Source organism: Pieris brassicae, chromosome 8, assembly GCF_905147105.1.
Source record: "Pieris brassicae chromosome 8, ilPieBrab1.1, whole genome shotgun sequence".
NCBI classification, from domain to species: Eukaryota; Metazoa; Arthropoda; class Insecta; order Lepidoptera; family Pieridae; genus Pieris; species Pieris brassicae.
In genome coordinates this window covers 449,486-475,221 of record NC_059672.1, presented here as the reverse complement: position 1 = coordinate 475,221, position 25,736 = coordinate 449,486, and the positions used below count along the sequence as shown (strand labels likewise).

Here is a 25,736-nt window from a genome sequence, read left to right as displayed (position 1 = left end):
GCGTTATTTGTGTCTTGCACTTCAACATTTGTAAATGTGCACGCCACTTTGTTTCCTGTCATTATAAATAAATTTTTGGTTGTTAATTTTTTTGTTTTGTTTCAAAGTATGGGAATTAGTGGTTAAAAATATATTTTTTACAATAAAATTCACAAAAGTTCTTTGGTTTTTTAAGTTTAGTTTACAGCATTGTCTTGATATTTACAAGCTTTTCATATATCCTTTCAGCTTGTGCATTTGGAAGAAGCTATAAACCAACGAGAACAGCTTATTGAAGAATTGACAATCTCATTGCAGCAATCAAACAATGAACGCGAACACCTTAAACATGAAAATATGCATCTCTGCTCTGAAGTTCAGACACTGCAACATGCTGTTGCAGAACACTCACAATCTGACCATGATACAATTAAAGGACAACTTTCTGATTTCGTTAAGTATCAAGCTATGCTTAAGGATGACAGTACTAAATTTTACTCTGCTGTTATGAGTGGGACGACATCTCTACAAAGTTCAAATGGCGAAAAGGACATGGACCGTGAGGAAATAACAGTAAATCACTCTAAGTCAGATTTAAAGTCCGGTTCAGGATCTGAAGACTTTCAAACGGGCTTTGAAAATAAGTTGTCCATATTGCTTAATAAATTTGGCGGTTTTATAGAAGATAATTTAAGAAACAAATTGCGGGAAAGCTTGATATCGGTGCTCTGTGATGAAATCGGAAAAATGCGGTTGGAGTTTGAGACGGATGTGAGGGAGTTAGAGAGTCAATTGAAGCAGAATGAACAAGAATATGCCTCGGAAACTCGACGGCTTAGAGATTTGCTATCTTCCGTAAAAGCCGGCAATGCAAATATAGATGAACTTAGGAAAGAGTATGAGAAGGAAATGCAAGATTTACGAACTTTTTTTGAAGAGAAATGTTCTGATATAAAACGAAGGTAAAAAATCATTAGTATAACATTTATTCCTTTTCTAAAGTTTCGATTTTTCAATAATAAATATGTTTTTTAATGCTGCAAGGACTGAGAGGTGAGTGAGGAATTGATTTTAAATAATTGAGTATTTGTCATTGCTAAAAAAATTAGTTCTACTGACGTCGCATCATTGATCACCTATACATGTTTTAAATGTATTGTATCATAGACCTTGGTGAGTCTACAAAATTTTCATATCGACATTTGTAAAGGTTTTGGTAAATAATTTCCAGCTATTCAGAAGAAGTTTGGCGCGATCGTGCCTACGTGTCTGCGGGATCCTCGGAGGATGAGGTCGGTGGGGGAGACGCAAGGAGACGAACACGATCCGCTGAGCTTCCATCGTCACGCATAGAGGTATTACATGATAAAAGCTTTTATATGAATTAACGTATCTCTTAGAACAGTCTGTTTTATGATTTAAAAAGTTTTTTAAACATGCACAGTTATTTTGAAATTGTATTTACGGAAATTAAACATTTTAATTATCCTTTTGAGGGCCTCCAACTATAATAATAATCAATGGTCGCTCTGTTGATCTCATTTTCTTATAAATTTGCCAACTAAGGGAGCGTTCAGTATTACGTCACGCAATTTTTGCAGATTCTTGTTTCTAGTTTCTACCATAATTTCAATTTAAAACCTTAATTCCGCGATATTTTTTCAGACATCGACACCAATGGAATTGACGCAACGACAAACGAACAAAAAGCTCGAACAGCAGTTGGAAGAGTTGAAAACTGAACATTTGCAGTATAGTAACGAACTGCAAATGAGACATAAAGAGGAAATTGCGTCTTTAGAAGAACAGGTATATTGCATGTAATAAATTTTTGTACAATATAATGAATTATATCGGATATTTGATGCTTAGTTTTGTTTAATGAGTAATGCAAAGAACTATCTAAGTTATTTTCTATGATTAGCATGACCGTCAACAACTATTTTACTTTTAAAAACTTTATAATATTTTATATTATAAACTATATTTAGCTAATATTTTATCTTATAATATCAAGCCCTTAATTATCGTGGTGAGCTTGCCCGATAGCTTTGAGATAATCCCACCACCTCGAACCTTTGATCCTACCCGTAGGGCTCCGTCTATTACCTTAGGTCTCTCGGTGCAGACATCCCGCTCTTATTTATATATTGACTATTAATATTTAATTAAAATTTAAATTAAAAAAAATACTACATAAGTCAAACAATTATAAATTATGCATAACAAAAATTATGCTATATACGTCATTAAAACATATTCGAATATAGGAGCTCACCTGTATGTGAATGAGAATTCTCGACAAGAACAGGTTTCACGTCAGTGTTTAGATTTGTTTACGACGTTTTACGTGCAATTTTAAATCGTTTATTTTTATAAATTTAAATTAACAGTATATATGTCACTGGCCTTAGTATATATATATATATGTGTTAATGATTTAATTATGTTCGACGTCCTGGTGGATAGAAAAACTGTGCACAGTTTGTGTTTCCACCACATCAACTTCCTTTATATTAAGAACACTTATACAATAAATAAATAAATGAATTTATGTGTTAGGGTACATCTGTTGTTAGGTTCCTACATATCACCCTCTCATACATTTATTTATCTGGTGCAGCTTGCTCATACATAACCTTTACATAAATAAATAAAAATATCTAAGAATCGAGAGAAATATTAGCCTTTGAATTTCTAACAAAATAATTTTCTTTACCCAGATAACCCATTTGAAGGCTCACATACAGACGGCGGAGAATACGGAAGGGAACTTTTCATTCCAACAGGATATCGACTCGGAACTAGAAAAGGTATTCATTAAAATATAACGAACAAACGTAAACGTGACCACGAGATTATTTAGTAAATTTTTTATGTTATTTATATGTGTGTCTATGTCGACGTAGATGCTTATGTTGCGATGCTTAAATAAATCACATAGTAATATGTATGTATATAGAACATGTACATGCATGCATTCGTTTTTAGATGTAGGACACGAGTGGCTTCAATCCCTGAGAATGCATGCATGTATATGTTCTATATACATACGGATCACTATGTGGTTTATTTAAGCATCGTAACATAAGTACTTACGTTGGCATATAATAAGATGGCACAAATGACAGCCCAAATGAATCGATTAAATAGTTTCGTGGACCGACGAATGTGTGTAGTGGGCATTTGCGGCATTACCGTGATTAACAAAAAGATGGGCGATCTGAGCTAAATATCGGTGGACTGGTTCGCTTGCATGAATATCTCTTTCAAGCTGTTCTCACAGAAGCCATAATTTTAATTCTCATCCACATTTTACACGGACTCGTTATTATTAAAAATCATTTCAAACATTTTTAATATTGATGCTCCATCGCCTGTCTTTTGAGAAATCTTTTGTCCATTTTTTTTAAATTAATTTGTGATGTTGTTTTGTTTTGTGAAATTTAATTAAAGTGTCTATGGAAAGTTCTAGAGTGCTCGCACAGAATGTGTTCAATGATGACGATGGTTGAATCAAAATTAATGGCCTTCCACATTTGTATATACCACTTAACATAAAAGGAATCGATATACTGTCTTATTAATTGAAGGTTTCTGTATTACCACCGGTATGTGTATTCGTATAACTCGTGCATGTAAGTACTAACCGCTCGCATCGCAGGGCCACATCGAAAGGATTCGCGGAGAGATGGTTCGGCAGCTGCAAGACCAGCTGCAGGTATGTACCTTCTTTTCTTCTAAAAGCCATATATCATAGAAATGTTCTTACATGTCGTTCCACCGGATCGAAGGACCATTGATTCATTATTCAGTCCGCTCTATATAGCGACGGTGATGGGATGTTTACTGGCTTTTTTTAAGTTGGTAATGGAAGTAATCGTTGTTTTGCGAATCCAGCATAATTTAATAGATACAAATAATATAGATAATAAATATAGTAATAATTTAATGAGAATGATAAAAATGTTTGATCCGTAATATACGAACAAACGAGACACGCTGATACTCGAGGAACAGACTTACCAACCGAAACGTTCATTACACTTTCGACAATTTTGTAACTACCCGCACAGAAAGCACCTAGCTGAATTTTTGTTATTTTCAATAACTTGATTTTAATGAGTAATGAGGTCGTCACAAAAATGAATTTACTTGTTTATGTGTTTACTCTTTTTATATTTGGATCACAATTTCTAGTTTTTGAAATCATTTGATTTGTTGTCGGATTTTTGGTCTATAGTTTTTGAGCAATAATTTGGCCCCGAAGCAAATATTTTCATTAATACCATTCGGACATATTTATTCATTATTTTGTTGCTCAGCCTAACTACATTATACAAGTGTTTTTAATGTTTGTTTCAATAAAGTTTTATAATTTTGTCCTACTTAAAAATAATGTCACAGATCAACAAACCAGGAAATCTTAAGTGTTTGCCAAATGCATTGAGGTCGTGTACGCTAATTCGCACGTCTCCACACAGAAGGCGTATTACAATCGAAATTAGTTTTTTTTTTTTCAAAGGTTTGAGGGTTTTTTTTACTAATTATTTTGTGTGCAGTCATAAAACATATCATGGTGGACTTATGATGTATAGTTTACGCGTAGTAAGGCATCGTGAATATTGCCACGGGAACATTTAACCTCTGTTTTATAGATCTTTTGAAATGGTGTGACATAACACCCTAATATTGAGGTCTTAAATAAATTCAAGGGGATTTGACTATGTTTATATTATTATCTGGTATTTGAAAATCTTGTTCGTGTAGGATCAGCCGATGTTGGCTAATCGCCAATGGTAAAAGGTACCATTAATAAAATCGAGGTTCGTACTTCGGCTCAAATGGAGCAAGGTCCATAGTTGTTGTGACGATTTCGACATGTACACAACTTTTCCGCGCTTTTCATTTTGAGGTAATAAAGTGAAAGTGCTTCTAAACTCAAAGGGTTGGAATACATTAAAAAAAACTGTTAATAAACTGTGCGTAAAATAATGTGAAATGCCAGATCGTAATCATCTTGCGCGGCGCGTAAGTTATCTTATAATATTTTATTTTATTTATTTATTTACACTTCGTTACACTACAATATAAAAAAATGGAACATAATTAAACCAAAAGGAGGACAACTGGCGGCGGCAGCTTTCGAGCTATCTCTTCCAGGCAACCACTGTGAGTACAGGAAAAAAAATGTAGTAAATTAAATAAGATAGGCAAGTAGTGCAAAAATACATGTAATACACATTTATTAAGACAAAACTAAACAGGAACAAAAAACAACAAACTAAACTTAAAAGATGATACATTAAAAATAGAAAGTAAAAACATAAATCACGATAATTTAAGATAAGTCTCACGTCATTAAGTAGTTGGTAAGTTAGAGATACGATGTGGACAGGTAATGTTTGTACAGAAGAAATTTAAAGGAAGATAGAGAAGCAGCTAAGAGAATAGGGACGGAAAGTGAATTCCATAGTCTAACTGCAGAGACCTTAAAGGAATCGCCAAGAAAGGAGGAGTTATGAGATGGGATTTCAAGGGTATAGTTTTCGGAAGAGCGTAAGCTATAGTTATGGGCTCCCAAAAATTTGAAATCACTTTTGAGATAGGAAGGAGTTTTAGGGTTGAACAGGATGGAATATAGGAGATGGAGAACATGAGCATCACGTCGCTGACAGAGATATGGTCATACTTTAGACCGAATATAAATCGGATACAGATATTTTGGAGACGATCCTGTCTATTTAACAATTCCTCGTTTAGATCGGAGGAGCAGGAATCGGCGTAGTCCAGGAAAGGCAGGAGGAGAGATTGTGCCAGTGAGGTTTTAGTGCTAAAGGGAAGAAAATTACTAAGACGTCGAAGGATACTGGAGACACCTTACAACCTCTTTAACATTCTGCTCCAAGGATAAATTTTTAACTGTACGGCTAATATTTAAAATTACACCGTCGATATGGATAGGGGGTATCCTGGCCCAATCAATTCTCGTCATGAAATAGGGGCTGCCAATAATTGTTACCTTACTCTTTTTGGGATTGATTAGAAGACCAAAATTTTTACTCCAGTCAACTATCTTTGCCAGCTCATTGTTAGTGGATTGTATGGCTTGCGGGAGATCATCGAGACACCATCGATATTCCGGAATCAGATAAACTGCTTCCTCTCTTGAGGGCTACAATCGCCACAACGAGTAGTACCCATAAATAGCGCATTTTGTCTTTATTTTGGGAGTTCAAGATTGTGGAAATCTATAGTTAGATTTCAAGTCACCGTTTTAAGACGGCGGCTGTAGTTGGCTCATCGCCAGCTTAAGTGACATTTTTCGCGTGAATGACCCGGTTTTTGACCACGCCGTCTCGCCTTAGTGTTTTTGTTATTCGTATTATTTTAATACTTATTATAGTAGCTTAGTACACCCTGGGACAATGTTGTATGATTCAATCACCACTGGCTCGTAGCAAATTTATGCTAAACATAGTGTTGGTGACGGTCTAACGATTTCTATATTATAAAAATAATAAAATGCAGTCGAAGACCACTGATCCAAATAAAGTATTTTTTTATTATTTATTCATTGAACGCGAAATTTATTAGGAATATGGAAAAATTGTATCATTCTATGTAATTGTGAACCAAGGTCAAGGTTTAGGGGTTACGATTGCCCATGAAAAGACGGAGCTCGCTTGTAAAGTTATAAATATAAATCTGTGACGCTACAAACGTTTTAGGTTTTAGATTTTTGTATCTGTTTCATGATCGTTTGTCAATCTAATAGACAAGCAGGTGATCAGCATTCTGTGCCTGACGCACGCCGTCTACTCTTGGGCCTAAGGCAAGGATTCCTCACCAAGTTTTCCTTCACCGTTCGAGCGAATGTTAAATGCGCACATAGACAGGTCCATTGGTGGATCGAACTCCTGACCTAACGGTGTAGAATGACAGTCGCACACTGTAGCCACTAGGCTAAGACTGCTGTAATAACAAATATTACATTCAAAATTTGAGTTTAACAGACAAATGAGTAACTTCATCTAAAATTCTACAACTAGCTTATTTTATTATAAAGTTTACATTTCATAAGATCAATGCGTTGAAAATATCAGTAATATCTTTAATGTTTGCGACTTTTTTTTACATACATTACAAGTTTTTGCTTTCAGCAAACGAAAGAAAACAGTTACTTTGATTAATGATACATTTAAGACAGATTCTTCTTTTGATATTTAACGTAACCAACAACAAGGCTTAATTGAAACTTTTAACTAATTGCCGACTAATTAGGGGTAAAATCAAACATAATAATTTGTTGCCAGTATATTTCTATAGTATAATGAGTTTGTTTTTACAATCAGTTCACGATAAGCGTGGGTCAGCTGATAGACCTCAGTGCTCCGTTTAATTTGTCTTGTATTGTGAATTAAAATGAGTGTAAGTTGTTGTTTAACGATTTATTTGTGTATCAATAATATGTTTGTTACATTTGTTTAGTACGCTTTTTTAAAACTGGCTGGAAATTGTGTTTTTCATTTTAATCCTTTTTATTGAATCGAATCGAACTTTGAACATTAAATATATATATGCCGTTTATCAGGTGCTGCTATCGGACCCAGACGCGGAGTTGACCAGTTGGCCATTGGAGCTGGTGGTCCTGAGGGACAAGATTCATGCTGATAAAACGCAAGAGAATGAGGTATTTTTTAAAGATTTAATTTAATTTCCATAACTGCTTTTAAAAATGCCTTTATAATACGCATATAGTACCGTCCATAATAAAAAAAGTCCGATAGTTTTGTATTGCTTATATGATTTCTGGTGAATTATTATGATCTGTATTACTTTGTTTTATTTCATTTTGTACAAAAATTTGTTGTTATATCAGTGCTGGAACTCCTGATGAAACTTAATCGCCAAATGTTACACAAACACTACTAACTAACAAAATATTGTACGTTTTAAGTGGTACAATGTTTTCAATTTAACGTCAAGGACTGAGAATATGAACGTATGTTTGCATTTGTTTATATATCTGTCAGATAAAAGAAAACATGAATCACGCAAGGAATAGTTTTATTAGTAAGCTTTATTTTTCTCACAAAAACTGACATACATAGTACACAAAATAAAGCAACAGTTATTTATAATGCCAAATGAAATTGTGTGAGACTGATGCCTGTTAAAGGTAAGAGTACCTTTGTCACAAGTTATCAGGCAGCCACCTATGATGCTTAATAAACATGCATAAGAGTTTGCAACATAAACAAAATAATTATATATAATGAAACCACATTGGTGCGACCTATGCGTTTGATTGTGTAGTTCACATCAGACATTGGTTTTTAATGTAACACTCTGACGGTCCGCTTATAGGTTGCATTTAATATAATTGTATTATTATAATACATTTGTATTGTTGTATTTGTATATATTTTAATTATTATACTATTTCAATCCTCTTCTAAAGCCTACTTTAAATGTCGCCATTCCTCCTGTGCTACTCTCTGCCATGTACCGCCTGCTATATGTGGTCTATCCATCTTCTAAGTCACTCTTTATCGTTTGCTGTACCTTGGGCACCAGTTTAGTAGTTTTTTGCTCCACTTTTCTGTTCCTCTTAACATTTGCCTCGCCCATTTCTACGTTAGTTTATTCATTGTTATTGTAACATCTGTTACTTTGTTATTTTTCTTAATCACTAAGTAATAATAATAGTAAACGCATTTAAGCAAGCAAGCTAGTTTATATTGTCTGTCGCCTGAAAAATGATATATATTGGACGATCCAAGACTATTCATTTTTCTCTGCCTTTCAAAGTTTTATAAGCGTGGCGATTTCCTTAAGACTCAGACTAAATCCCCGAGAGTATAGACAGACGTAGGCACTCTCTGTTACATAGCAATTAAAATTTCACTATTTCGCTTAGAATGTAAGTTGTAGCGCGTGGTTAATATAGAGTAAAACTAAAATTATCTATTATATAAAGCACCCAAGATAACCCAGGAACAGTACATACATAAACCTTCCTCATGAACGATTCTAGTTATTGGTGAAAACTAGAATAAATTTTGTGATTTTTGAGTTTATCGAGCTTTCAAAGTTAGACATATGTCGCTCAATTTTTGTAGGCATTTTCATGCTCAACAACTTTTCTCTGGAACTCAATCATTCTATCTTTGTGTTCTGCTTTGGAAATCCGTGTACAAAAAAGCTTTTCATATTTGTTATATCCAGAGATTACCGCCACAAACCTCACAAACTTTATAATATTAGTATATAATTATTATTAACTTAATAACAAACGAGTGAGATTGACTATGAGTGTGCCTTTAACAATATTGTAAGGTAATTTTTTTTTATATTTTAGGTGTCACTTGTCAAATTTGAAACCAGATAATAGGGTTAAATTAGTCGCGTATCATGGATTTATGGTTAGAGCGAATCATACGAGTCACGCGTCGAGAATGCGAGGGTGGCCTTTATTTATAGACTACCCTCTATATTAGATCTTGTTGGTTGCCGTGTCGAATTAACCCGTTTTATTGGTTTACAGCACAGTGTAAATTTTAGTGGATCTAAAATAAACGCTGCGTGATAATCTTATATATTATCTTTTATTCTATTATCATAAACTGTAAATGATATTCGACGTAGAGAGATTCGAATCGTCACCAGTCACTTTTCGAGCGTTCTTCTCCTGGCGTTGCGTAGAGATGCGGGGTCAACTCTGCATCTTTTACCACATTTCCCATGTAGAGAGTTCAGAAGAGTTGTTTGGAGTAATACCTGCAGTTGAATACAATATAAATAATACAAACACCATCCGTAACACCTCGATGCCCGTCTGTCTACAACTGAATGTTTCTTAAGGTAGCTTTTGCCACGCACCACCACTATGTGGAACCAGGTGCCCTCTGAAGTATTTTCGAACCAATTCGACTTAGACTCAGGAGAAGAACTACCGAAGAAAAAAAGAGAAAACGTGTGTGTTCTCTTACCAATGTACTTTATTAAAATACCGAACGTTTTTTCCAACAATCTTACTCCAATTCTACGGCTGTTTACAGCCATCATTTGATCGCTGTTTGTTTTGTGGCGCTACCAGAACCGTGACTGACGCGTCGTTGATTGAAGCCAGTCGATTGACGGAGAGGTTCCAAGGAAATCAGATGATTGGAATTCTTATATGTATTAAACGTAACTCTCAATAGCGATTCCACTAATGAAGTAATTAAACTTCGTGGTGTTGTATATTTGAAAGCCTTAAATAGACATGCGCATACACTGTACATAAATTTAGAATTGTTTATTCGATTACTATACTCGACAATAAAAGTTATTATAATAATAATTTATTTATTTGAAGAAGGCTACCAATTATGAGGGTATGCAATTATTTAATCAATACCGTCTCAAAATTCGTAATATTAGCGTTATGTTTAACAGATTCAAAAGGGTAGTCAAGATACATGTCATAGTGTATCTCTTTTTATATACTAAGTTTCTCAAGTAAAAAAAAAATTCAATGAGAGATAACGTTCTGTAAACATTAAACAGTCTTGTCTCTTATCTTCGCTACTATTCTCCAATCGTTCTCTATCTCTTTTATTTCATCTTCCCAGGTTTGTGGTGGGAGTCTTTTTTTGTCATACCCCTAGGCCATTCCAGGTAACTTGATCGGATTGATACCTGCAGCTGAGTTTCATTAACGGACGTCGAGGCAGAATACAAAATACCATCCGTATCACCTCGACCAGTCCGTCGTTCCACAACTGAGCGTTTTCTTTGGCAGTTTTTTGTCGCGCTGCCCACTGAAGTATTTCTGACCTTGAGTCCTTCAAGAAAAGAGCCCTCTGGCATTGAGAGTGTCCATGGGCGGCGGTATCACTTAACATCAGGCGAGTCTCCTGCCCGTTTGCCTCATATAACATTAAAAAAAAAACAAAGACCTTTTTGACTTAATAATAATAAATCCACTTTTAATTAATCCATATAACAATAAATCTATACTACTATTATTATCTAACTAGCTTATAATATTTCTTGTTTTGTATGGACCCTGTCTAGATAAAGTTCAGGAGATTTTCCATTTGGATCTGTTTTTTTTTGCTGCATTGACCTCCAGAAATTATAAGATCGTCATTCAATAAAAAAATAATGTTTTTTTAACGACATTAGGCTATTTCTTAGATGGTGGACCTATGCTTGAATATACAAGCAAAAATTACTTTAAGTTTAAAAAATCTTCCGTTAGTATTGTAGGTATATTCTACTAACATCAAATGATATAAACACGTATCATTGAAGAAGGAAGTGTGTAATACGCTAATTCAGTTAAATTGTGCTGATAACGGCGTACGTTAATGGCGTACCAGATGCATTTGCTACATTAGGATACTCGAGATATCAGGAGTCGTTTATTGAATGGAAAATGTACTGGTGTGCGACAAAGGCACTTGAGAGATGTGAACAAATTTTCTCTTGGTTTTCACAAGTTTCTTTTTTTACGCTCGTAAGGCTTAGTGAATTGAGAGTGTGACGCCCAATCTTGAGGATGTGCAAGGCCGTGCAGTGTGCACCTACTCACTCTTCTTTGATATCTCTCATATGTGAACATTAAACACTGGTACTGGCATGCTTTTGACCTGTTTAATCTATATATATGTATTAGTTGAGCCACTGTTTTTTTTATATAAATAAGATACAGTCAAAATGTAAATGTGAAATGGAAGCCAAGTTCAATATTATACAAATAGCGTCCGAAAGAAGAAACTGGGTCTTAATAAATTACAACTGTTGAACTATTTTTAGTAAATAACTAAGGATAAATTGCAAAAAATTTGTCCATCCATTAAGTTTTATCAGGCTTATAAAAAATGATGATCTAATAATGTGCGCAAGCGACCGCGTAAGTTGTTGATTTCAATTGTTTCGAATTACTCATTGCTGTAAAATTTCTATCGTAATTGCGTATAAATGAAGCATAAAGCCTGTCATTGATTTTAAAATCTCATTTTTACATTTCAATTCTGCTATTTGATGTGAGAAAAATAAGAAAATTCGTTTTTTTACGTAAAAAAAACACCAACTTATACGTCCGATTTAAACAATATACAAATATGACTATCATTGCCACACACGTCAATAAATGAATTAATGAAGTCTTTGAAACAACCAAGTTCTTACACCTAATTATACCAATATTATAATAAATCTTCTTCGGTGTTTGCTTGTCTTCCGACATAGGCTTCATCATCAGATCTATCCCCTTTAGTCTGTCTTAGGCCGTCCAGTGTCCGTGTCAATAGTGGGCCTGCTACTTTTTTAAAATAGTCTTTCCACGCGTTAATAGTTTTAAATTATTATAATATAATGCGTATGTATAGTAGTATGTATCCCGTCTAAAATATATAATGTAATAAGAGGAGGCCTAAACACATTATGTACGCAGCTGTACAGTACACGGTTACACACGCAAGCCTAATTGATATTTACGTAACAAATTAGATTTCGATTTCGATCGAAGACCTTTTAGTTGCACTTATCAGACTGGACCACCTACTGCAACTTGAATTTTCATATTTTTTTATAGTTTTTTCTTTTTTTTTTAATAATAGCTGGTTAAACGAGCCTACAGCTGTTATAAATGTCAGTTACCGCCCATGGACATACATGTGGGTGCGTTGTCAGTCTTTGTAACCCATTGTTCGTATTTCATCTTCGACGTCCGTCGTTCCACAAGTTCCATCCCTCTGCTTGGAACCAGCTACTCACAGAAGTATTTCGAAACCAATTCGACATAGGGTCCTTCAAGAAAACAGCTCGCGGGCCTTCTGGCGTTGACAGTGTCCATGGGCAGGGCGGCATTACTTAACACCAGGGCAGCCTCCTTCCCGTTTGCCCCCTATTCTATAAAAATCTATACAACATATACTATGAACGAAGCAGCTCGAAAATATATCCAAGAAGGCGAGAATGCGCAGTTTCATACAACGCTTCCTTTCAGACACTTCCGCATTTTAATGTTAAAACGACTATTATATTACTGGAATAATGTCTATTTTGATATTATATAGAAATTCCATCAGCCTGGATGCTAGTCTAGTTATATCGCTTTTAATGAAATCATAAGTTTGAAAGCTTTTTGAATTGCCAAAGCATGATTAAAACTGTCCACTGAGCAAAGGTTTAATGGTTGAACATTTTTTTTTAAACGACATAATTAGTTTTTAGTTTGGAAAAGAATCTATATACGGGATTGTCGCGTTCAAAAAAATTTAGATGTATGTATGTGACTAACGACAGACTGCTAAGGCAATCCAACTTTTGAGAATTTGTGTGAAATAATCGCATGGAGCCCTATTGAATTTTGCGACATCAGCTTTGTTTGTCGCTAACTTCCTAAAGCCCTCAAGTACCTCTCACAAGTACATCCGAGAGGACACGCTTTTATTAGCTTCTGATTTTTTAGCACTTTATTTGTAAATCCGGTGGAAATAAAGACGGAAATGAAAAAGCAGTGTTAACGTAGTGTGACCACTAGAATTGGAACATTGAAAAACATAGCTTTTCCTTCTATATATGCTAATTAAGTTTTTCCTACGGCGAAAGACTCACGGAGCGACTAAGATCGTGGTCAAGTCGGATCATTCCCAAAGAAAAATCTAGATGTATGTATACAAAATAAACAATATTGTTTTTATATAACACGCGGAAAACGGGCGAGACTCTCATCTAAAATTAAGTAATTTTGAAGCCAGTGATACATTCGCATAGCCGACGGCTAGCAAGTACGTTGCCGTCTTTTTAAGGCCTTTCGTGGGTCCGAATTTGCCTTCCATATGGTTGCAAGTGGTGGCCCAGAACAAGGTATCGTCTCGCCTTCACACCAAGGTTCTTAGAGGATATTAAGCCTTGATATGAACGTAAAACTGAATATCATTCGATATGAATATTAAATCACGCACAAACGTACCTTAGTACGTACGTAAGCTTTAATTATTTGAATTGTGTTTTGAATTTAAAATTTATTGGCAATTGAGTGTAGTTGAACCCGTGAAATCATGACTGTTTTGTGGGCTGAAGTCTTTAATTTGGTTAACGGTTTATTTAAGTCTTAACAAAGGTAACACACAGGTCGACGTTTGAACATCTCAACACAATACATGATAAAGTTCTTCCTGTGCTGATCGGTCTGATCTATTCGTTAAATATTTATTTTATGATAGGGTCTGTGAGTCTTGATGTTGCGTGTGCCTTATCCGGTATTTGATTTCCATTTTGGTTAGTTTCGGATGTTGTTTCAAACTAAACATTCATTTATTCTTAAAGGTTTCAAAATAAGAATATTGAAAGTTCTTAATTTACTTTTACTACCATAGAGTGAGAATCTTATTTATATACAACATTAGAAAAATATGTAGTTTTTTTAAACCGCGTAAACGTATATCAGGCAAAAGCAGTGTTCATATTGTCTTCAGATCATGCCTGAGTTTGTAGGTTCTATTCTTGACAACAATTGACTTTCTTTCTATGTGCGCATTTAACATTCCCTCGAACGATGAAGAAAAACAGCGTGACGAAACTGGCTTGCCTCGGACCAACAAAGTCGACGACGTGTGTCAGCCTATCAGATTGACAAATGATCATGAAACAGATACAGACATCTGAGGCCCAGACCTAAAAACGTTCTAGTGCCACTGATTTTTTTTTAATATAAAGCAAAACATTTCTAAGTATTTCATAAGTTACACAACTTGCGCAGACACGTGTTCATCTATTTATAATTTGATTTCAATTCCTGCGGTATCATTACTTAGAAATACTGTCTGCACTCAGTTGACGTATTCCAGTAAATAATGTGAAAACGATATTTGTGATTTATAGTGTAATATTTCGTGACTACCCTCTACGTTAAGTTCAAAGCGTATAATGACACTGAAATTTTAATTCCAAATAATTTTAATAAATTTTCGGATAGCCCCTTTAACAATCATATTGGCCCCACGTAGGGAATCACTGGTCTAATAGGATAAGTGACAAACACATAAACACTAACAAATGACAAGGACTATCAATAGTCAAATGTAAATTAATTATTACGTTATCTATATATTTATAAAATAAAAAGAAGTCATTATATAATTTATATTTATTTATTAGTTTTTGGTGACCCTGCTTTGAGGCAGGATGTAATCTAAATATAGTGAAGACAATTTTATACCTACACGAATCAGGATACTGCGAAGTGGGTGTCAAAGTTTTATATTTTTCATCATACAATGAATAAAATATATACTAAAGAAGTAACTTTTTGTGTTCTTCTGTTTTGTAAAAGTTTTTGGTTGAATTGATGAGACTGACAGACTTAATGTCCTATGTTCCCTAGATGGGGCAGAGGGCGTCCCCAGTGAGTCTCCTTTATGACACCAGGTTTACTTGGGACGGCCACACTTTAGCTTTTCTTGCGGGTCCCATTCAAGCACCTGCTCGGGGACATTAATGGAAGGAGTGTTTGGCCTTTCCATTTCCACTTGCGTCGCTTGATCTGCTGACTAATCGGGGTTTCTCTGCAGCAGTCCCAAAGTTGCTCGTTAGAGATATATATGGTGTGCAGAAACGCCGAATTATTTCTTAGTATACTTAGAAACATTGCTCGAACAATGAAAGTATTTATAATTATGTCTAGAGCTAAATAATCAGCGCGCAAATTACCAATTAAAATTAGTTCTTTCGTTTCTAAAATTATTATTTACCAGGCCTCAGATCTGTATCTGTTTCATCATCATTTCTAATAGGCAAGCAGGTGATAAACCTTCTGTGCCTGACACACACTGTCGCCTTTTCTGGTCTTAGACATGCCGGTTTCCTAACGATGTATTTTTCACTGAAAGAGCGAGTGTTAGCGCACATGGACAAAGTCCAAGCACAGCCGTGGATCGAACGTAAGACCCCACGTTGCCGTCGGGCCAACACTGCTCTAAAATTCTAAAATAATCACAGACATACAAAATAAATTAAAAAGCATCTAACATAAAAAGTGTCCATTTAAATCAATCTAAGTGTATCTCCATACAATAAATCCAGTGATGAGACGTGAAGATCCGTTGAGAATATGCCACGATACTGTCTGTGTCAATTAGACTTCCGCTGTGTAATTAGTTAAGCAGCTTTTTGTAATTTGTAGTTTTATTTTCCCCTTGTAAGTGTTAACATTTACGTTAATTTTTAGTTAACATAAACTTATAATACTTGTTATAGTAAAACTATCGTTGAGTAACGTAGATTATCACGGTTAAGGTGCTTTAAAGAATCATTGTAAAATTGTGATGATTGAAAGGTTTTAATATGGTAAAGTGGAAACATAATATTGATAACAATAGAGCAGTGTTGGTCTAGTGGCTTCACCGTGGGAGTCTCGTTCCTGAGTCATCGGTCGTACGTTCGATTACCGGCTGTGCACCAATGGACTTTCTTTTTATGTGCGCATCTAACAGACGCTCGAACGGTGAAGGAAAACATCGTGAGGGAACCGGCTTGCCTTTAACCCAAAAAGTCGAGGGCGAGGCACAGGAGGCTGATCACCAACTTGCCTCTTAGATTTACATGAAACACATCATGAAACAATGAAGAAATCTGAGGCCCAGACCTAAAAAGGTTGCAGGGTCACTGATTTTTATTGATAATAACATATAGTAACTATATCTGTTAAATTTAAAAACACATTTACTTACCGTGTCTTCTAAACTTTACATCATATTCATTGTATCAATGCAAAAGTTGTTCATGCATTTAATTTGAATTTCAGACGTCAATGGCATTAATTTATTAATAGTAGGAAAGTTTCCCTAAATGCTAAATACGTGTCAGATGCAGCATCCCACCCAACTTTGTAAACACTAAACACCAGTGCGTATTTGGACGCGTCGTAGTCGCACGTACTTAGCGTGCGCGGTTGTGAATGTGTACGTGCACGCTATTACGCACTATACGTTATTATACTACGGTTTATTTTCCTTTGGTGAAGGTTGGACAAGTGTGTGATAAAAATATGTGAAATTATTGTGTAAAATACAAATGCTTACAATTTGTTTAGGTTTGATAAGCCGTGCTTATTAATTATTACGTGGTCTAGACATAATGTAAACAAATTCAAACTTAAATTTGCCTCATGTTTTGATTTTCCGCATAAATAATTGTAAATTACTATGAGATTAATCTTGGTCTTCTGACGAACTATTTTAGACTGCTTGCGATTATAGCAAGGGATCATTGTACTACGCTTTGAATTATTTTAAATTAATAACAAACTAACATATATTGTGTTAATGATGCAAATATTGAGTCTAAGGAAGTTAAGGCGGGGTCATCGTACAACTCAATGAAGCTTTGTTTATAATTAACTAAGGTTTTTTTGTACGTTGTATCGTTTTATCTCGGTATTAATAACTGTCTGGTGCTTAGTATCATGAAACTAATTGTTTGAGTTCAAAAAAAGACCTTAATGTATCGAATAACATCACAAAGGACCATGTGTCTGACACATTTCACAGTTAGTTTCGTAGTCGCCTTGTGTGCCTGACATTTGATTTGACAGTTAATGTTGGGTCTAAGATATACCACTTTGGCGATGTTTTCCCTTACTGTGTCAGTAAATATGAAATGCGCACTTATAAAGAAAGATCTTTTGATGAACACAGCGGGTTCAAAAACGCACGACCTCTGAAATCGTAATAATATTGATTTTATTTTGTGTTAAGAGAAGTAGCGTTCGCGGAACGTAAGTTAACTGAACGTGAACATTATATTAGAATTTTTGCTTAGCGTTAGGATCGTTCCAACACAAGGGTGGTGTTTTTATGTGTGACGTTAAAATCGTTTCCCCTAAGTATATTTCGGAGCATAATATGAGGGGAGATACAATTATCTTCTATACATTACTTTATAGTTGAATATGCACAAAATTTAAATTTTATAGCGTCAACTGTAAAGATTTATAGCCTGGTATGATATTTGGTTAAGGGCTTGATTCATTTTATTCCTTGTTTTTGTGATTGGTTCCCCATTAATAGGTTTGGCATAGAATGCCAATTATTAACAGACGAACATGTGTCTGCCACATTTTCCATGACGGAATTCTGACAACATTTAGGCTTACAATCCTTATGAAGCGGAACAATGAAGAGGTTTTTTTCTAAATTATGTTTCAGAATTATTTTAGTCTTTACCAACCAGAACTATCAACACAATTAGCAAATAACAATTGTATTATTGAATATAATAATTAAGGCCGTTTATTTCCATGAGAAGAATACACAATTTAGCTTTTTAGATCTCTTCCTTCAGTACCATTGATCGAAACCCTTCCATGTGTAAATGCCTCCTCCAGCTTTTACTAAACATCTTCTTTTTCTTCTTTTACACGATTTTTTAGGGCGCCCTCGTCTTCTTGCCCTTGGCCCTTTACTTAATTAAGTGTTTTATTAGAGCCACAATATTACTAGAAAGCTTTATGAAACTGTTAGGTATACCTAAGCTTTTAAATAAGATAATAATTAATTACCTGACAACGTTTTGACGGTTTTCATTGAAAAGTAAATAATTGAAGGAAATAAGTGTTATTGTTTGAAACAAATGTTTCGTCTCGAACAGGTCTGTGAAACATCACTCACTCGGTCGTTAAGTTTAACGTTGATGTGTAATAGTGTGCCCTATTCGTGTGTTGGTTAAGGCGAAAACTGTTTGACGGTTGAATTATCTGTGTAAAATTATTATAACGACATCGTCATAGTATAAGATAACTTAGTACTGTTGCTTGAAACAAAAACAAAATAAATCTGTGTCGCTACGTCCTTTTTAGGTCGGGGCCTCAGATTTTTGTATCTGTTCCATGATCATTTGTTAATCGAATAGGCGAGTAGGTGATCAGCCTCCTGTGCCTAACACACGCCGTCGACTTATTGGGTCTAAGGAAAGCCGGTTCCAGAGAATGTTAAATGTCGCTTAAAACGAGTCACTATAATACATATATTTGTAATTTATATGAATGTTAAACACACATATTAACAAATTTAGAATTTACTACGAAACTAGTCTACTGGATTTGGAAGTCGTGTAAACTTATGAATGAATGATACAGGATAGGGATATTTTATTATATTTGTTATGTTTTTGATTAGTTTAGACGTAATTAAAAAGCTTCAGATAAGAGATATCTTCTTTAGTAAAAAAAATATTATGATTTTGGTCACAGATTTTTGTATCTGTTTCATCATCATTTCTAATAGGCAAGTAGGTGATCATCCTGTGCGTGGTTATTAGTAGTTTGCGATGTTTATCAGCTATTAACTCAGATAGATTTTTCTCATCATACAAATTAATTCCGACATTTTATAGACTATACAATTTGAAGAAGGCAAATCGCGGCTACAGCTGGTATCACAATAGTTGTTTTGCACGTTAACTTGTGAAGATTTCATTTCAAAGCGCAGCTGTGTTTTCAATGTTGCAACCCCGGTTCCCCATTGTTTTAACCCGCTGGTTTTCGTAGAAATAGTAATTGTGTACACATAAGTGGGTCAATAAAGACCCTACAACGTGCAGCCTAAAATATTTTTTTAAAAACGATAATCAAGTAGGTGTTTCGATTGACATCAAACCAAGAACCTGTAGATCATACAAAATATACAAAGCACTAAGTTAAGCATATTTAAAATTTGCTGTTAATTATAAACAATTGAGAACTATTTAGAATTATAAAAAGCCAGTCACAAATTAATGTCAAAATAGAGGTAGAATCGAATTTATAATTACCGACTCTTTTCTCAAAGTGGCTTAAACACAATGCTCTTCAGCGTACGCGCGCCTGTTGTAATTGATTTACGATTTGTGATACAGTTTATTCTAAGACATGTGTAAAAGGATTGTGTGCGCAGGAGTTTACGAAGAAATATCGGCACATGTCAATCGAAAACGTTAGTATATTGTGTCGATTGTTTGAGGTTAGTGAAAACTATTTTGTTTAGTTTCAAGTTTCAATTTCAAGGAATTGTTCAGTATGAATTAAAGTTCTGATCACTCTGATTAAACATACCGGAAGATATATTTATATCTTTGGGAACATATATGGTTATTAATGCGTTGTGAGCATTTTTTTTACTTAACAAGCACCCTGTAAAATATAAACTCATATTACTTTACGAGGTATTAAACAAAATAGATTCAAAAACCTTTTGTCCTTTTTAAGGTATTGAAATTGTCATGGGAGTGATGATTATTAAATCTTGTCTCTAAATAACAAGTATAGTCCCTAATAGTTCTATTTTTCTCCTTAAGGTGACTAACAAAAATGCTTTTAATGATTGCTCAAGCCATATAATCCAAATTATGAACATAAGGAAGTATTATTATTTTGTATTATCCTAAATTGAAAAAACAAAATGAAATATGTTTATTATGGAACATAACATACAAGTATCACTTATTCCACGTCATTAAATTTGAGTAGGTAGATATCCCTACTCACCGGCAAAGAAGGCAGAGGGTGTAGGCTGAGAGAAAAAGCCGGCGTAAAAAACTCGGTACCCTTTTAAAATAGAAAATCATCAAACAACACTTATTTTAAAACAAATATCGCAAATTAATCAGAAGTAGCCTGTCTAGCACTAGTCCTAGGACCTTTTATCAACTAAATAATCGAAAGAAAACACTTTGTAACCGCATTGAAGCTATGTATTATTATAAATTTATAATTATTTTACATAATTTTAAATTTAATTTGTTTTCCACGTTTCGCGTGTTTTACAGCGTGCGTGGTCACGGTGACATGTAAAATAATTATAAATCTATAATAATACATAGCTTCAATCCGGTTGTGTAAAATGTATGTGTAAAAGCTATGTAAACAAAAGACAAAACTAGATCGTTAACTATGTAGTAAGCCTTTTTACACAGCTTTTCTTTAATAAATTTCATAAATTTATTTAAAAGCCTCTGAGATTTTATTAAAGAAGACCCTGATTCCTAAAAAAGAATTACTAACTTTAGATAGTCTAGTACATTAGGCAATTGTGCTGATCATGTTCTATATTCCTAGTTAGGCATTAATAATTTAAAACAATAAACAAACCTACGTTCGTATTGAATGTCTCTTTAAACTGTAAAAGATGAAATCATTCCTATTTTGTCTCACTCAAGTGGGTCATTTGTACGTTTTCTTTTCAATTTCGTATTAATAGGTTTTATACATTTAGAGCAAGCTTTCTGGAGCAAATATAATTTTGATTTATTGGCATTATGTTTAGATGTGGGATTATCGATTTCTTGCTTAAATAACCTATTATTAGTACGTTTTATAATTTAGCTAGAAGCAATACAACGTATTGTATGAACGTTGTAACACAGTGAGTTTTAACATAGTGTTGAAAATGTGATTGCAAAATGGTTGTGCTGAGGAGGTACCTGGTGGGTGTTTTGTATTCTATAGCATTTTAATTTGGAATGTATTTCTACTTTTAATAATACAAGTCTTCGTCAATAAAAAATTATCACATATATGTTTATCATACTACAAGCATAATATATATTTATACATATATACGTGATTCTTGAGGTATTGAAAGGACGGCATTAATGTACCATTAGAACTTGGGGTATCTGAGGATTCTGTAACTTTAATTAGAGGCAATCATATCAATCCTAAAGTTTTTGTATGCAACCTACAATGTAGGTCTCTGACGCTAACGCTGATTGCGCAACTTTGGGCGCGCAAATGTCTGTCTGGATTTTTCTATGATTTTTAGTACAGTATCGTCAGGTTTTAACAAGGCACAAACTATAAATGCGCTTACAGTGGACAGGTCCAGAAGCAAACAACAAACACATTAATTTTACTGATCAGTATTCTTAAATTTTTAACTTTTCACTACAAATAAATTTTTGTTGTGTTGTTACAATTATGTTTAGAAATTAACATATATTTTCTTACATCTTCCTATCTGCATTTTTAAAAGTCCATGGTGTAAGTCTTCAATGAAATTTGTGAAAATTATATTAGCGCAGACAAGTTTTGGTAAACTTTTATACTAAAATAATCAATGATATATATTTACAGTTGTCGAGTCTCCGTGACGAGGCAGTCGGGGAGTCAGACAAATGGCGACAGAAAAGGAACTATAGCTTTGATCAGAATAGACAGTTGGAAGAGGTTACCAAAGAAAGGTAGGTTTGCGAAAGAAAATCTGCCTAAAAACGACAATCGTAAAAAATTCTTCACAGCCTTGCTTCAATTATTGCATTAGAAATTATATACAGTTCCAAAACTATTCCGTTGTGAAATACGCAATGGAACCAAGGGTTTTCAATTATTAATGCTTAATCATAAATGAAAATATAATACTTTTATTCCTTAAAATACTTATTAATATAATTCCAGGGACGGCCTAAAACGTGTGGCAGACGCGTTGCAACGCGCAGTATCACAATTGGTTGCGTACTGCGCCAGCGCCGAGGATGAACTTAACCGCACTGTGCTGGCACATCTGCTTCCTAAGTTGCTACCACATGACTCGTAAGTAGATATAAGAGTCTACTGCATGACGATCGTCGTGACCTGGAAACTGGTGTAGATTTTAATTTGTCGAGAATACATGATCTCCTGACTACGGAGGCGGGTTTATAATAGTAATACAGTGATTTATATATATTTGATTGCTAGTTTTTGCCAATTATGTTAACGATAAATAAATATGAAAGGGGAAAAAAAGTAATCACAACCTTTGACAGGAATAATATTGTTTGAACTGAGGACGAATATTGCTATATTATCGAAGTTGTATACCAAAATCGTCGAGATCAATATGATTAATGGAAATTACGGATTAGCATATGTTTGGAATGATTACAACAGTCTAGAAACCCGACAGGAGGTACAGCTTGCCTAATACTTTGTTAAAGTTTTTCGGGGAATTATTCGTAATCTCACTCAACTCAGTTTATTTGTATCAAACGGTTATTTGAGATGACGGGAACGAAGGTTATTTTCAATCTCTAGAGGCAGAACGAATTTGTGGCAGCAGGCCCCCTTAACAATGGCGCTGCGAGTACTTATGTATAAATATATATATATATATTTTTAAATTATTTTAATGCCTAGATTATGTGCCATATGCATTAAGGATTACCCAAAGAGGTGGTGAACATTCAACTAGTTGCCGATATTTCTTCTTTGGTTTTCTTAGTTTAACTTTATGAAGAGTAAGGGACAGGAATATATCGTCTACATGTACTTTAATTATCCTCGATATCTGCTGGCGTTGTGCCAAACGGTTTGCTAGTAACTGAAACTGCGGTTTTAGACGTTTATTAACTTTGGCGAACGTCTTCGCAATTATGAATGTGTGAAGTTTATGAGAATTATAAATTCTCGGGTATTTTTATTGCAAATGCAACGCATATCAATGAAACATATTTCATTAATATGGTAACCAAGATATTTCTGAATGGATCTTAATTTTTTGAGAATTGCGTTTATTGTTTTTATTTTTCATACAAAGCCGAGCAGATTGGATAGTATTCTTGAAATAATATACTCACTAGCATTGTTTTAAGACTAATTTTTTACCAAGTTTCAACACGGCTCAGTCCTTATACTCTGTAACTTCCAATAGAAATAGTCTACGTACCAACGTACACCTGTCTCAACGTTTTAAGCAATTTCGCTCTGTATATCGTAGTTTCTATATCCGTGCTGTCCATAGGACAATTAACTAACAATACTGAAGACGGCATCATTATCACTATTGAAAGTTACCAAAACCTGTTCTCTTCGTTTGTCAAGGCTCATAAGGTTGCTTGATCTATTCCAGCACCATAGAGGATTCGCGTCCCGCAACACCTGACTTGAGTGTGAGCTTGGTCTCCCGTGGAAAACACGTACATTTTGCACCCGACCTTGATTCCATACTCGGTTCCCTGGACGAGGAAGGTGTCCTGGGTTTCTTGCAGCAGCAAAGGGATCTCAGTGCCGAGCTGAAGTTGGAATTAGAACATTCTCTCAAGAGGTTACGTCACGAGGCCCAGGAATTGTTGGACTTGTCTAATAAATTGGCTATAAATAGTAAGTTTAACACTTTCACTATGTACAATTACACTCAGTAGTTCTTCAGATATTTCGTATAATAGATATTTCTACAAATTATAAAACGCGATACCTTTTTACAGACATTTATCAGAGAATGGTTTCGTTTACGAAATCACAATTTATTATAATTTACATTTTTAAATAGGGTAAGTTAAGATATTGACCACATTCTGGACTCGGTCACGAGGTCATAATTTTCATGAATGTTCGTTACGGCAACCTACTACCAGTGTTTACCGAACATGTGCCATAATAAGGGCAGGCATTAAAAATACTTTTTAATTCACAGAGCAAAACGATGAACAAAAGATGTTGGAGGCAAGCGAAGTCCAGATCTCTGAGCTGGTCGAAGAGCTGGAGCGAAAACACCAGCGATGTGACAACTGTGAGATGCAGAGAAAGGTAATGAGTCGAGTTTCATTAGTCTGAGAGAGAGAAATTTGAATAAAACCTATAACAAGTTTCTCTAAAGTATATTACAAACACGTTGAAATGTTTATTGACATTTCAGAATATGGAGGAGGCGATGTCTGATTGTCTGCAACGGGAAAATCTACTCCGATCAGATCTAGATTCGGCCATGATGAGGATCGCTCAACTGATGAACCTCGCCGACAGACCGCAGAGTGACGACATCGTTGAGGGGTGAGTCTTTATTACTCGAGGAGTTTTAAAAGAACATTTGCTGAAAATCTCAGATGATAAAAAATGCGTATACTATGTTTGTCGTATCTTTCATGACGTCGTACCATACATACGTCACAAACGAGCCCGTGGTCGTAATTGCAGCTACGGCACGGGCGGCGTACGCGCATCCTCCCGCGGCACGGGCTGGTGCTCGCTGGACGACGCGCTCTCGCCCAGACACAACCACCACGAGTTCGAGGCTCTGCTCAAGGAGAGGGACGATCTGCAACAACAGGTGATTCTTTTGCCCGTATTTTCTTTTGGACATTCATTTTTTTATTATCTTAAGCATTAATGTATCGTACATACGAAGAAAGTGTTTAATAATGAATTTGATAGCGTTGCTACAATTCTCATATAAAAATATACATTTTTTTACAATATATCCTTCACTAAAATGATAAAATGCTTATATTCTTGCACTCGGCACGCACACTTGCACAGATCAAACGGATGACAAACGCGCCCGTGCATAAAATTTGCTGCAACAAGGTAAACTTAAAAGTTAACGGCCTGTTTCACACGCTATGTCCCGATTGGTTATTATTCTTTGCTTAATTTATAACAGTGTTCTAGAATGTTCGATTTTTTTCAATGTACGCTTAATTCAACTATATTTAATTGTATGTGACCCGTTGAAGCGGTATTTGTACACACATTGCTGTATATTGTTCCTAAACATGTCTTTATAGCTGTTTTTGTTTATTTTAAACGATGAACTTCATTTAGTACCGTTTATTTGTAGTACAGCTATTCCCCCTATAACGTGGTAATTTCTCAAGTTGTATAAATATTGCTGTAGTGTGAAATTTTATAATGATTTGTGAAGTCCATAATTAGTTTCAATTGTGTCGTTATGAAATGAAAATAAATATCTTTATTCAATTCGTGTTCCTAGTTTACCGCTTTGTTCCTATATTTGTTAAATCTGTAA

The 25,736-nt window shown here is 34.7% G+C and overlaps 1 protein-coding gene across 10 annotated transcripts in view; it reads left to right on the top strand.

Annotated features, from left to right (window-relative positions):
- LOC123713221 (golgin subfamily B member 1-like) overlaps positions 1 to 25,736 on the top strand; it is a 51,399-nt gene that overhangs the window by 1,494 nt on the left and 24,169 nt on the right. For 2 of the 10 annotated variants that reach the window (XM_045666790.1, XM_045666789.1), the window contains exons 3-14: positions 229 to 941; positions 1,211 to 1,334; positions 1,645 to 1,788; positions 2,703 to 2,792; positions 3,644 to 3,700; positions 7,574 to 7,672; positions 22,088 to 22,194; positions 22,409 to 22,543; positions 23,841 to 24,091; positions 24,405 to 24,517; positions 24,627 to 24,760; positions 24,905 to 25,037. In XM_045666790.1, the coding sequence (XP_045522746.1) occupies positions 229 to 941; positions 1,211 to 1,334; positions 1,645 to 1,788; positions 2,703 to 2,792; positions 3,644 to 3,700; positions 7,574 to 7,672; positions 22,088 to 22,194; positions 22,409 to 22,543; positions 23,841 to 24,091; positions 24,405 to 24,517; positions 24,627 to 24,760; positions 24,905 to 25,037 (2,100 nt within the window). Of the gene's footprint in view, positions 1 to 228; positions 942 to 1,210; positions 1,335 to 1,644; positions 1,789 to 2,702; positions 2,793 to 3,643; positions 3,701 to 7,351; positions 7,411 to 7,573; positions 7,673 to 16,892; positions 17,012 to 19,821; positions 19,977 to 21,278; positions 21,439 to 22,087; positions 22,195 to 22,408; positions 22,544 to 23,840; positions 24,092 to 24,404; positions 24,518 to 24,626; positions 24,761 to 24,904; positions 25,038 to 25,736 lie in introns of those variants that run through there. The other 8 variants (XM_045666792.1, XM_045666793.1, XM_045666796.1 and 5 more) reach the window with 8 other exon arrangements.